Below are 14,134 nucleotides of genomic sequence, written 5' to 3'. Positions count from 1 at the left end.
TTGTTTTTAGGGAAAAACCCCAAAGAAATATAAATGAGAATGAGGTTTTTGTTGCACAGGTCAATTGGTAAATGCTCGTTTGAAAATGTTTTTAAAATGATTGAAAGTGTTTTTAATAAAAATATTTTTGAAATTAATATTTAGTAAAAATTCAAATAGATATTTTTTTTAAATTTTTTTTAAGTAGATCTTGAAACAACATTCCTGCAAAAAGCATATATCTAATCTATTTTTTTTCATAAAACAATTAAAATAATTTTAAAATTTAAAACCATTTTCACCAAAAACGATTCCTAATATTTTAAAAAAACTTTCCAAAGGAGCCGATTTAGGTTTAAATGTCATTCGGATCCAAGACGCCCTTGCAAATAGCCACAAAGTTACGAACATGACCCTTGGCTAGTTGGCTTGGCGTTTTACCTTCATTAACGGTCACCTGACCTGACGAGCCCCTCTCTCCTCTCTCTATCTGTCTGTCTCTCTGTGAGTGTACCCACCGGACCCCATTTACCATTTTCCATGTCGAGGTTCTCTGAGAACGAGATCTTCAGCTTACTGGGCTGGCTGTGACTGTGATTGCTAAGCGGGGACTAGCTTCGCCACAACTGGCGGAGACGCTCTGATCTGAAATCTCGTTCAATTTTGCGTTCGGGAATCGGTGATGCTGAAGTGTATACCCTGCTCCAAGCAGCTCAACAATGGATCTCTCCACCACCAAGACGACGACGACGACGCTGTCGCCGGGACTCCCAGGACCAAGCAAGCCATCAAGGCCCTCACTGCCCAGGTAACCAATCGTAAGATTCGTAACTGATGCGTTTTTTGAGAGATTCTGTTTGGTACCCGAGAAAATGTAGAGAGAAAAAACAGGAGTTCGGTGTATGCTAATTGGCCTTTTAGGTGGAATGAGGGAATGGTACCTGTGAAAATGACAGACCCAGAACCTGTTTTCTCTGATTCTCCCTTCATTTTCTCGGGAACCAAACAGCGGGTAATGTTTTGTTCTCCGTTCTCAGTCTTGTTAGATGGAACAGTGGTGGTGTGAAAGATTTAATTCAGCTGAAACTTCACAGTTTTGGGAACAAATCAATGGAATAAGGAAAACCCAGATTTTGTTTTCCTGCGTGTTCAATGGAACAGTTGTGTTTTTGCAGATCAAGGATATGGCATTGAAGGCCTCGGGAGCCTACAAAAACTGCAAGCCCTGTTCACGGTCCTGCACTGACAACCGTCACCAAAACTATGCCGACTCCGATGCCAACTCGGAGTCGGCGAGTTTCCATGGCTCGTACAGGCGGACGGGGAGATCCAATTCGACCCCGAGGCTATGGGGGAAGGAGATGGACAGTAGACTAAAGGCGCTTTCGAGTGGGGAAGGGACGCCGGCATCAGTGAGTGGAAGGACGGAGTCCGTTGTGTTAGTGGAGGAAGATGAGCCTAAAGAATGGGTGGCACAAGTGGAACCTGGTGTGATCATCACTTTTGTTTCTTTGCCCCAAGGAGGAAATGATCTCAAACGTATTCGATTCAGGTACTTTCAGAATCTGAATTTCAGTGGAGTGTGATGAATGTGTGATCACATGCTATTGCTTTTGAACAACTGTGTCTTTGTCACTTTGTGTGTTGATATTTTTCTGTTTATTCTTGATCTGGAAGCATATAGTTTCTGATTCATTCGTGTTTGATTAGTTGTTTTAAGGGTCGGATTGTTGATTGGGGTTGAAGTATTGTGACATTGTCCTTTGTGTTTGGACTTTAACAATATAGTTTGATTGGGAGGGTGTAGCAGTTAAATAGCATGTGAACTGTTATTTTCTCACAATCTTTTGTGTGGTAGGTGGTCCTATGCTAAGAACCAACCATTAGTCTTCACAGGCTTGAGGTGTCAAACAGTCAGAGATTTAATTATTTCATTATTAGGATCATAACATTCTACTATGTTCCCGAAACTTGATGGCCTTGTCGGGTCCACCCTATCAACACTGACCTAGTGACGCCTCTCTTCTTTTGGTGACTTCACTTGCCTACTAGTATTCAGTGACTTCACCCACGTATTAGTAGTCCATTCTCTAGATATTCCGTTACTAACTTGAGTGTTGGATGTGGTGTCAAAGGAGACGAAGACTTGATTATTTAGCCTTTGAAACTATGACACACTCTAAACGGGTCTTAGATATCTCACTTTTAACCAGAAATATAACTGGAAAATAATATAGAAGAAACAATAATATCCCCTCTTACGGAATTTGATTGAAGATTTTTGAAGCCATGATGTTAGGATATTTGTCAGTACCATTGCTATGGGGGATAAACTTACATTTTGACAATATGCTATTATATTAACTGGTTGTTAGGCCATAAGTAAGAGTTATAGATCACCACATATAAAAAAGAGAGTTATAAATCAACAAAAGAGTAGTCCCAGTTGCCTGTTGAAAGCATTACAAGTCTTGTTGCACAGTCATAATTAGCAGGACTTGGTGCTTCGCAGAGTTCTGTTTTCTTGAATGAATTCTTGTTCATCCTGTAATCTCTTCACTGAAACACTAACCTATTGCCGGGTTTAGCGGTAACTTTGTTGTTACTTGTTTATCTTGTTGTCGATCATGTTATGATAGCTTGATTCAGAGACTAAATCTACTAATGACTGTGTTGTAAACTTAATCAGCCGTGAGTTATTTAACAAATGGCAAGCTCAAAGGTGGTGGGCAGAGAATTATGACAAGGTCATGGAATTATACAATGTCCAAAGGTTCAATCATCAAGCAGTCCCCCTTCCAACCCCGCCTAGATCTGAAGACGAGGTGAGCTTACCCCCAATGCATTATGCAAATACTTTCTTGTTGGCGACCTAAGGTAAGTAAGGGTCAAATAAATTTCCTTTAGGAGTTATTCATTATTGTTACCAAACAGTCACCTGCAGAACTCCATCTGTCATAATCTGGGTATGAGATTGAGACTTTCCATTACCTGTCAAAGTCATAATATGGACAAATTTACAAATTCATTTGTTCTCTGTTGAATTTCAGATCGTCTAATTTTATTCAGAATATGTTGGCTACCTCCCCGTGTTGCTTCTCTCTAAGTTTACTTGTATTTACTTGCTATCTTAAACCTCAACTGTGGTTATCCATTGAATGATTGGATGCATTGGTTTCTACAAATTGTATAAAGGGCGCAACTAGAATCACCTTCTATTGTTGATGGTATGCATTTCTAATGTTAAGAAATACCTTTTTCTTCCTCTCCCCCAATTGCAGAGCTCAAAGGTCGAATCTGCTAGGGACAGTCCTATGACTCCCCCATTGAGCAAAGAGCGCCTACCCCGCAACTTCCACCGGCCAATAGGTATGGGGTACTCTTCATCAGATTCACTTGACCAGCATCATATGCAATCACGTCAGTACTGTGAAACCAGTGGTCTAGCTTCAACACCTAAACTTTCCAGCATCAGTGGGGTGAAAACTGAGACATCATCTATAGATGGTTCTGTAAGGACTAGTTCAGAGGCAGATCGCTCAGGAGAGTTTTCAATTAGCAACGCCAGTGATATGGAGACCGAATGGGTTGAACAGGATGAACCGGGAGTGTACATCACTATCAGAGCATTGCCAGGTGGAGCTAGGGAGCTTAGACGTGTCCGATTCAGGTAATTTGGTTTCTATATTGTGGATGGTTAAACAATTTAAATTCATTATTACAGTAACATATATGATCAAATTGGCTTGAATATAAATTCATTTCCGGCATCCTTCTCTTATGCAGCCGAGAAAAGTTTGGCGAAATGCATGCAAGATTGTGGTGGGAAGAGAACAGGGCCAGGATCCAAGAGCAGTACTTATGACTTAGAAGTTAGCACAGCTTCGAGGTGGTGGCTCATCTATTAAACAGCAGTATGTTCATAGGCGCAATCTCATCAACAAAGCTTTCGTTTATCAACTATGACCCAAGTTACATGACTTCAGTTAAATATATCTATGTGAACTGTGGAATTTCTTTTTTCTTTTACGGATGGATAATGTTATTGGTTATTCGTGGGAATTCGGTGAAAGGGTGCAAAAAATGGGGGTGACGAAAAATGTTTACGGGGAATGAAATTTGATCTATAAAGGCATATACTTTTCATCAGACTCTTACTGTAAACTGGTTTCAGTTTCTTCATCTGAAAGACAATGTTGTTTTCTCAAAGTTACATGTTCTTGTATCTTTTTTTTTGCCTCAGATTTAGAATGATATCAACTGGGCCTAAGGCCCTAAAGTGAATTGGGCAAAGATCACTGTAGGCAGTACCTGGATTTAGCGTAAGGCCCAAAATAATGTTTTTTGGTGTAGTTGGCCTTTTGAGGTGTTTAATTGGAAAAAGCCCAGCAATAATAGTGAATAAGGGGTCTCTAATAACTATTTAGTTTTTAATTTTTATTTTTTGAAAACTGAAATTTGGATTCTTATTTGGTAATTACCTTCTATTTTTAAGTAAGTGGAGACTGAAATACTATTTTGTCCTACTTTTAGTTTTCAAAAAACAAAATAAAATTGATTAAATTTTCAAAATATAGCCATTGAATTTTGGAGTTTTGTCTGAAAATTAAAAACAAAATGATCATTGAATGCCTCTAATTTTTTTAATTAGTATTGAAATTTTATTTAAAAAAACATAAAATAAAAAGTAATTACGAAACAAAATTTCAATTTGATAACGAAATAAAAATTAAAAACAAATAGTTATCAACGTGGAAAAAAGGTTTCAAAATTGGTTCTCACTGGGGCACTGGTGAACTTTAGAAAGAAAACTAGGGTTTAAATCCCAAATCACCTCTACGTACAGCGGCAGTCCCGCATAATAACACAAACACCAAGGGCAGATAATTCCCCCAATTCTCAGAATTTCAGGATTTTGCCCCTGACAACTCTTTGAGTGGTAAAACGATTTCAAAACCCTCTCGCATATTTCTCTCATCGGATTAGGGTTTTGATTCCGCCATATATGTTGCCCTAGACCGTATATCTGTCGTACAGTATTTGGGTTTTCCGTTTTTCCTTTGTTTTTTTTTTTTTGAAATTTTGAATTCGGGACGGAGGTAGAGTGAGAGATGGTCGCCGGGTCGCGAATCGAAGGTGGGACTCAGATAATCTCAGCAGGAGTGAGAAAAACGATTCAATCAATCAAAGAAATAGTGGGTAATTACTCGGATATTGATATCTATTGGGCTCTCAAAGAAACCGACATGGATCCTAATGAAACTGCCCAGAAATTGCTCAACCAAGGTCTCTGCTTTTGACTCTGTTTTGCCTAGATCTGTGGTACTATTGCTCTGTGTAGTAATTTTCTATTTGCTCTTCTGTTTTGGGTAATGAAATTCTGTTTTTCGATTGGGGTTACTTTCCTGCTTATTGAGTCCGTTGTTCGGTGTAATACTTGTTGGGTTTGGTTATTCTAGTTATTGATTTTAGGGTTGTTTTGTGGAATGTGGCACTTGTGCTTTTGTTATTGAGGTTTTGCCATTGTAAAAATTCTGCCTTTACTTCATTTATGAGCTAATTGATTGAACTTGTTTTCGGGTGAGTTTAGTGACAGTCAGTGGTAAACCAAGTTCGATTGTATTAAAGTAGTATTTACGGTTGCCTCGGCGATTATTACCTCGTTGTACTAGTACCTCTAACTAGTTAAACTTTTGGGAGTCGCTAGATTGAGAGTTTTGATTTTTGGTGACCTCTTTTTTGTGTATCTCCTTCTGTTAGTAGTTTCTTTTTAAGCTATATTTTCACATATGTACTTATTACATGCTTCCGTTGAACTTTTGAAGCTGTATTAGAGGAATCGTATTTGCTTTATTTTCTTGAGACCTATCAACACAATTTCTCATTGTTGATTGTGTAATACCATTATCTTGCATTTTTCATATACTGGTTCAGTTTCTTAGTTTGAATATTTTCGTTTGGTTTTACCCAGACCCATTTCATGTTGTGAAGAGAAAAAGAGACAAAAGGAAGGAGGTATCCTCTAATGTAAGTTTTGGTTGGCTTTGAGTTACTGTTCATTTTTCTTGTGGTTTCATTTTTCTTGTGGTTTCATTTTCTCACCTTTAGCTTTATATATTTTAGCATGGTACACGTAAGACTACGGGAACAGTAGTTGATATGCAGAATTTACGTTCTGCATGAAGATCTTAACTCTTTTCAGAACTGGTGTAAAGATACATGGTTAAATACTGTTGAGTTGTGGCTTCCTGTACTATACAATTCATCAGTCAATACTTAATAGTGATAGGCATACGTTAGTGTACCGCTAATCTACTGGCTCGTTTGACTAATCAAATTCATGATCTTTTTGGCGAAGTGATCCCTGGAAAAGCAGTAATTAACATTATGCTGTTACCAAGGTTTTTATTTTTTTGCCAAATGAATGCCTCCCAAGGAAAAGAATACTGCTATCATTTAGTCTAGTGAGATATAAAAGGTCTTTGGCAATCAATTAATGCACTGCGGAATAATTCTATGTCATGTGTTTCATTTCATCAAGAATTGGTGGTTCTCCTAATTAAGCTTATTAGTTGACTTATGTCAAACTTGAAGGCATTATAACCACTTTCAAATGACCACATTGTGAAACTGTTATTATTATTTTTTATTGGTTAGTTGTTTGGGAGATAGTCATGGTTTTGCAGGACTCACTAAGTTTTTATTTTTAATTACCATAATCGTATTATTTTTTTATGTTGATTCAAATAGTCCTAAAGGGAACCTATTGCAAAGCAAAAGTTTTACTGGTTTACTGTACTTGTGGCTTTAGAGTAATGGGCACAAGGTTCCTGCGGATGCAAGGAGACATTTTGAGAGTGCAGGCCAAGGACCCAAACCAAATACATCCTCTGATCATCCCTCTTCTCAGAATACAACTTCTGATCATCCCTTTTCTCAGAATACAACTTCTGATCGTCCTTCATCTCACAATACATTTTCTGATCGCCCTTCATCTCACAATACATTTTCTGATCGTCCCTCATCTCGCAATACATTTTCTGATCGTAATGTTAGAAGAGGAGGTTATGCTCGTGGCGGTTCAACTGGTAATTCATTTATGTCGTGATTTATTACAAGCTTTTTAATTCTTCTTCTGGCATATTTTATTTTATTTTTGGTTATTTACTGTAAACAAAGCCTCATGATTATTAGTTAGTGTCTTTTTTCAACTAGCTCTCTTTATTCACATGCCTAGTTGAAATCATAAAAGAAATAGAGGTTTTTGAATTGGCTCTGATCAATACATTATTCCTTCTTAGTGTTAACTGCTCTGATTGCATTGAAAAAGATATATGTAGGCTTATGCTTCATTGTTGATTGAGAAAAGTTGTCGTTGAGGGTAGTGGGAGTTTGTTGTATTGGTTGCTTGATTTGCTAATATGCTATATTAGGATATTTGTCTTGTTAACCACTGCATCACTTTTATTGTATATTTAAGTATTTTTGAAAATGGATGCGTTATAGACGAGTGGTATATGCTTTGAAACAGTGTGATTTAACCAATGTGACATAAAAGGCCCTTTACATGGAAATCAGTATCTAGATTTAGGAACCTCGGGGAATATTTCTCTTGGGTTTATGCTTCTTTTTTACCAAAGTTAAGGGATGGGGGAAATGCTACTTCTTACCACCTACTTGTACCGCAATACTATTACCACCTTATGTGGCAGTTGAGGTGGTCATCCACATCAATTAAAATGTTTTAAATTTGTAATCAATTTATACGATTAAAAGTACCAAAAATAACACTAATCCTGAAAACTTCTTCCACTGCTTCTACCTCTCTCCTCCAACCAAACCACCTACGTGAGAAATCTTCCATCCCTCCCTTGAAACAACCCATCTCATAACATTGAAGGGAAATAAGTTTCATGTGCCTTTTGATAGCTTCAAGTCATAATTCGACAATACGATTGAAAATAGACTAGTAAAAGAGGTACTGTTCCTTCCTGGGAGCAGTGGTGAGTGGTCAGAAAACTTAGTAGCTTTGAAACTAATGAATGATATCCTCGGCCGGTGAATGTAATACATTATGACAATCTCAGGCTAACATATTCAAAGATATCACCAGGAAAAGAAGGTAAACTAACAAAATGTGGAGAACTATTGTGCTTTCTCCTATTCAACGATTGATATAATGAAGAACCTGCTATAACGATTGCTATAAAGTCCAACTTTGTAATCCTTGCTGCACCTCAAGGAGTTGTTGCAAGTTTGTCTTTCAGGGAAAAGCATTTGAAATGCTACTTTAGGCACTTGCGTGATGGTGCAAATTGGATATTTAGGCCTGGAGGTTGAAAGGCAATTAGAGGGCCAATCTGAAACTGATTTTGGTTTCAAGTCAATGACAAGGGCAAGACTATGTCTTTTGTCAACCTGGCCGCTGTTTTGTTAATATACTATCATATTAAAAAGATTCTGAAAATAGCTTCTAATAGAACCCATTGAACTAGCGTTTTGGTAATATAATATAAAAGCTACTGAAAATAAAGCAGTGGTTGAGAGTTAGGTAAATTATATAGTTTTGTGGTTTTTATGATAGAAGTGTTGCCAAATTAACAAAGGTAATTTAGAAATGGAAGATGATTATTTTGGTACATGGTAACAATGTTGTGGGTAAATGTCCAATAAAAGACCAAAACCATCAATCTCCCAGGCCTAAATCTACTGATCATGGCTTTGTATGGCCATGTTGTACTGTCATTTTCATTTAAATAGCCTTTTGCAACTTCTGTTTCCAAAGAAGTTTGCCGCAGTGTTTTCGTGTTTCTGGATACTTTACCCTCTGTAATATTCCTTTGAATTACTAGCTAATGATAGACTCTTCCTAGGTACAAAAATCAGCAGGGAATTCCGTGTTGTGAGAGACAACCGAATTAACGGTAATGTCAATAAAGAAATGAAGCCTGCTTCACCAAAATGTACAACTTCCACCGATGAGCAAGCGTCAAATAATTCTGGAAAGGGGTATGTTCTCTATCCTTATTATCGTGTGTGTCTTTATGTGTGTAGCTACATATTATTCTTGGCTATATGTCAATGCCTTGCCATAGAATATCACAATTTATCTTCTATATATATAAAGTGAGAAGGATTAAAAGGCGAAACATTCAAAATACCAAAAATTGTCCTTCAAGAATTCTTAAAATTACAATTGAACCATAAGAATTTAAAGTAATTCACCACATTTTAATTTTGAATGAAATTTAAATTTAAAACTTTAATTAAAAAAAAACTCCCATGTTAGTGGGCGGTTTCATGGTTTTGCTTCATTTTTTTTTATGAATAATTTTTAATAAAAATATAAAATAGTTATTTAAAAAAATAAAATTAAAAGACATAATCTAATATAAAAAGGCCAATTGCCACACGCGTATGCGTGTGGCAAGAGGCTAGTTGTTGTATAATAAACCTAGAGGAGACTGAGTTTTACGCGTGTGGCAAGAGGCTAGTTGTTGTATAATAAACCTAGAGGAGACTGAGTTTTGTTTGTAACATTTGAGTTGCTGTTTCTGAAGACCCTTAGTTTCAGGGGTTATTTGTATTTAGGACTTTTGGTATTTATACAAATTTTCCTGCTTTTATTTGTCCATAGTGTTAAAAAATATGTATTTGTATTTTCTGTGTTATTACTGCATTAACTTATGATGATGGTTTTAATGGGCTTTCAGCCCAACAGGAAGTTCAAATAGTCAAAGGCCATTTAGCAGACAAAATTCGTCTCATGGATTGAATGGGCAAACTCAAATTAGAAGCAGTGGTGCTAATTCGACTGGTACTGTTAGAAAAGAGACATCAGTGGAGAAGCGAGTTACTCTTCCAAATGTAGCTTCACGGGGGCAAGGAGGGAAGCCAAACAATTCCCAACCGCACTCTCCAATGGTGATATCGAGCAACTCTGTTGTTGGGGTGTATTCATCTTCCACAGATCCTGTTCATGTGCCATCTCCTGATTCCAGACCAGCTGCTTCTGTTGGTGCTATTAAACGGGAAGTTGGTGTTAGGAGACAAGCTTCTGACAACTCCAAGTCATCTGCTCCAAGTAGATCTGTGACTTCTGTCTCAAATTCACTTTTGGGAAAAGAGGATTCTACCGAGTCATTTCGACCTTTTACTGGAATCTCTAAAACTGATCAAGTGAGCCAAACTTCTGAATCTGTGATACCTAGCATGTCGGGCAGCAGACCGTTGTTAAGTAATCAGCACAATGTCAGGCCACACCAACCACCTGTGGGACATCAGAAAGGTAATACTTGCTTTAATTATGGACTTTAAATTCATTCCTCTTGACATGAATTCGTCTACATATGAAAACTATAATAACAGAATTAAAGCATAAAATGTTTGTTCGTGTCAGAAAACCTCACCATTAACCTATATTTGGTTTAAATTTTATTTGGTGGTGTGAATATTAACTTTTTCCTTTGCCAAAGCGGAAAACATCTGTAAGATGTCATAAAATATCAACAGTAGCTATTGTCAGCATTGAATAAATTAAACAAGATCTATTTAATTTTTTTGGTTTAACATTTAGATATTTTTCTTTATCAGAAATTAGACGGAATTGGAATGCTGCTGTTAGTTGGTTTTGTGGAGTTTTGTTGTTGTTGTTGGACTTCTTGTCCACCCTTGTATTTTTATTGCTCTGTGCAATAAAATTTCTTAAAAAAAAAAAAAAAAAAAAATAAAAATCTTTGTGCTTTTGTTTGAAAGGTTTGTCTTCACTTTTGAAGCCTTTGAGTCATGTCTTAATGGACGTGTTGCAAGAGTATTAATCATGTTTCCGGGTGCAGCTTCCCTGCCTAATAAGGAGTGGAAACCTAAGTCAAGCCAGAAGGCAAGTTCTAATAGTCTTGGAGTCATTGGAACACCAACAAAATCTGTTTCACCTGCTTCTGGTGATCCTCAGGTTTCAGAGTCAGAAGCGGCTAAATTGCAAGATAAGCTCGCACTAGTAAATATATATGATAACTGTAACGTTGTCATAGCACATAGTATTAGGGTCCCAGACAGTGATCGTTTTCAGTTAACGTTTGGAAGCTTGGGGACAGAGCCTGATTCAACAGGGAACATAGTTAATGGATATCAAGTGGGAGCTTCAGAGGAGTCGAACAGGGAAGCTACAGCAAGGTAGGTGTTATCTAATTATAGCAAATGATGAGTTAACTTTGCCGTGACCTGTCCATGTAGGTTTTGAGAAATTTGTTTGCAGTTAACATCTGTTGGCATCCTATGCATGTTTGACTTATAAATGATTCTATTGTACAGTTTGTCAGTATCAGCTGCAGAGTCTTGCAGTGATGAGGCTTCTGGCATCAATCCGGTGGATTTATTAGATCACCAAGTTAGAAGTTCTGGATCTGATTCCCCTGCATCAGGTGCAGTTGCTGAACATCAGTTGCCTGAGAATAAAGAGACTTCGAGTCCTCAGAATTTGGGCAATTATGCAGATATTGGTTTGGTTCAAGACAACTGTTCATCCTATGCACCTTCTGACTCACAGCAGCAAGATCCACCAGAGTTACAAGGTTTTTCGGTGAGTACACTGGTCAGACTAGTGTCTCCTTTGTTGTTTGTATAGGTATAAGATTAGGGTCAGCTTTGCAATTTCATTGTCCAACCATTGTTTCTGATAGTTGATGGATGTGATTAATGGTGTTTTCTGGACCTTTAGTTTTTGATCTACTGGTAAAAGGCCTTCATTTGGAAGAAGTATTTGCATATTGTGACATATTATTCGTGTTTGTTCATTCTGACATTTTCTGTTTGGAAGCAGGCATTTGATCCTCAGACTGGTTATGACATGCCTTATTTCAGACCAAATATGGAGGAAAATCGTGGACAGGGTCTACCTCCTCCTCAAGAGGTAAAGTTTAAGTGCTTGCAGTATGATGATGTGCTCCAGTTACTGTATCCATATTTAGGCATGCCATAGGATGCATAGAACTGCTGCTTGGTAATGTTGTGTTATGCTTGTGTCCCTTTGGAAGAACTAAACCTGCTTCTTGATACCTCTGTGAGCGTTTTGTGTGCACAATCTATCTACGTTTTGTAGGAACTCCACAATTTAAAAATGATGTTCCTGGCAGTTTTAAGCCAATACTGCAGGGAAAAATACTTTTTCTTCTCCATAACCGGCATCTTTAGAACTTTTATACATCAATCAGGTCATCAGTTTTTGCTTTCATAAACTGCTTTAAAAATATTCCGCGTTAGACATTGTGGGTGTAATGAGCGTTTTGATGATGGACAGACACCATCTCTCTCCCTCCCTCTCTCTCTCTCTCTCTCTCTCTCTCTTAATTTTACATCATGTTCTACCTTAACCAAACCATAGTGAATTGGATTTAAACAGATGCTATTTCCTCTGGTTACAGGCCTTGAGCTCACATACTATCAACAGCATGGCTGCATCAACAGTTGCCATGGTACAACAGCAACCACCACCAGTGGCGCAGATGTACCCACAAGTTCATGTTTCACATTATGCTAATCTTATGCCATATCGCCAATTTCTCTCACCAGTTTATGTTCCACCAATGGCTGTGCCTGGCTATTCCAACAACCCTGCGTATCCTCACCTGTCTAATGGCAGTAGCTACTTGCTGATGCCTGGTGGCGGTTCACACCTAAATGCAAACAGCCTCAAGTACGGAGTGCAGCAGTTTAAGCCTGCCCCTGCTGGAAGTCCCACAGGGTTTGGGAATTTTACAAATCCTAACGGGTATGCAATGAATGCCCCTGGTGTTGTTGGAGGGGCCACTGGGCTAGAAGATTCATCTCGAATCAAGTACAAAGATGGCAATCTATACATCCCAAATCCTCAGGTAAAGTTTACCATTTTATGTAGGTACTTGCAATGAATGCTAAAATTAGAATGCTGTCCGGTGGGCTATTTGCTGATAAAGAAAATGATTTTAATTGTTGAAAACGAATCGCCTTCCATGAAGTCTATATGGGAGAGCCGGACAGGCTTTGATGATATCTCGTTTTTACTGTCCACTGTTAATTACAATAACACGTTGTGTTGATAATGTTTTAACGTTTGACATGGCAGGCCGAGACATCAGAGATTTGGATTCAGAACGCAAGGGAGCACCCGGGCATGCAATCCACTCCGTACTACAACATGCCTGCGCAGTCGCCTCACGGTGCTTACATGCCATCTCACGCTGCTCATGCCTCCTTCAATGCAGCTGCGGCCCAATCTTCTCACATGCAGTTCCCAGGTTTGTACCATCCTCCTCAGCCTACTGCAATTCCCAACGCGCACCATATGGGTCCTGCTATGGGCGCTAATGTCGGTGTTGGGGTGGCTGCAGCGTCTCCTGGGGCACAAGTTGGTGCGTATCAGCAACCCCAACTGAACCATATGAATTGGCAATCGAACTTCTGAATAAAAGAAAAGGGAAAAAGAAAAATGTGAATCTAACTCCGTGGTTGTAAGGGGTGAGGAAGTAGAGGGTATAGAGAAGGGTTTTTCTTTCTGTCAAATGAAATATAACCCATAATCCTTTCTTATTTAATTAATCAAAGGCTTCATGTGGTGTTCCGTTTTCAATTTTTCATGTGCCAACCCGAAGAGCACGCAACAATTACGTTAATGTGGCAGTATCTTAAGTCTATCTCGTGCCACCATCCATTTGTTTTGGTATGATATGCCGTCACCTTTGCGTCTCAGTTGCACAAGATCTTCTCGAACTGGAAGGTCTTCTCGAACTGGAAGGTGCTTCCTATTCTTAAAAGTAACTTACAATGTGGCTAGTTTTCTAGATTTGAGTTTGAAAAACCGATTCCAGAAGTACAAGCCAAAGTAAACCACCCGTTGTAACTTTCTTTAAACGGTAAAATAAAACAAAACGGAAAAAGGAGAATGGTGCCTTTTCTTTTTCTGAAAAATGATTTCTACACTCGTACAAACCAGAACAAATGAAGTTTTCCAAAAAAAAAAAACTGCTAGTTAAAAACTGAATTGAACAAATCGGAGAAATAATCAATCAATGCTCAAAATTAAGAGGTGCAAAATGTGGGAATTATTGTGCACAAACCCTTTTATTTTCTATTTTCCTCTACAAGAAGAGGTACAAGAAGAAAAAATTAATGCAATTGGTGG

The 14,134-nt window shown here is 38.1% G+C and overlaps 2 protein-coding genes across 2 annotated transcripts; both read left to right on the top strand.

The window, feature by feature from the left end:
• Positions 1-358: 358 nt before the first annotated feature.
• On the top strand, positions 359-4,188 carry LOC137740143 (protein Brevis radix-like 3). Its single transcript, XM_068479956.2, has 5 exons — positions 359-787; positions 1,155-1,531; positions 2,669-2,804; positions 3,261-3,649; positions 3,766-4,188. Exons 1-5 carry the CDS (start codon positions 662-664, stop codon positions 3,842-3,844), a joined length of 1,107 nt encoding a protein of 368 aa, XP_068336057.2. The 5' UTR covers positions 359-661; the 3' UTR covers positions 3,845-4,188.
• Positions 4,189-4,752: 564 nt separating this feature from the next.
• LOC137739444 (uncharacterized) lies at positions 4,753-13,582 on the top strand. Its single transcript, XM_068479013.2, has 10 exons — positions 4,753-5,265; positions 5,951-6,006; positions 6,791-7,067; positions 8,853-8,988; positions 9,693-10,267; positions 10,815-11,151; positions 11,290-11,557; positions 11,798-11,887; positions 12,399-12,848; positions 13,079-13,582. Exons 1-10 carry the CDS (start codon positions 5,091-5,093, stop codon positions 13,415-13,417), a joined length of 2,703 nt encoding a protein of 900 aa, XP_068335114.2. The 5' UTR covers positions 4,753-5,090; the 3' UTR covers positions 13,418-13,582.
• The last annotated feature ends 552 nt before the right edge of the window (positions 13,583-14,134 follow it).

Source organism: Pyrus communis, chromosome 9, assembly GCF_041283825.1.
Source record: "Pyrus communis isolate YQ-2024b chromosome 9, ASM4128382v1, whole genome shotgun sequence".
Classification (NCBI taxonomy): domain Eukaryota; kingdom Viridiplantae; phylum Streptophyta; class Magnoliopsida; order Rosales; family Rosaceae; genus Pyrus; species Pyrus communis.
The sequence above is the reverse complement of the archived record's forward strand: the minus strand, read 5'-3'. Positions and strand labels throughout refer to the sequence as shown.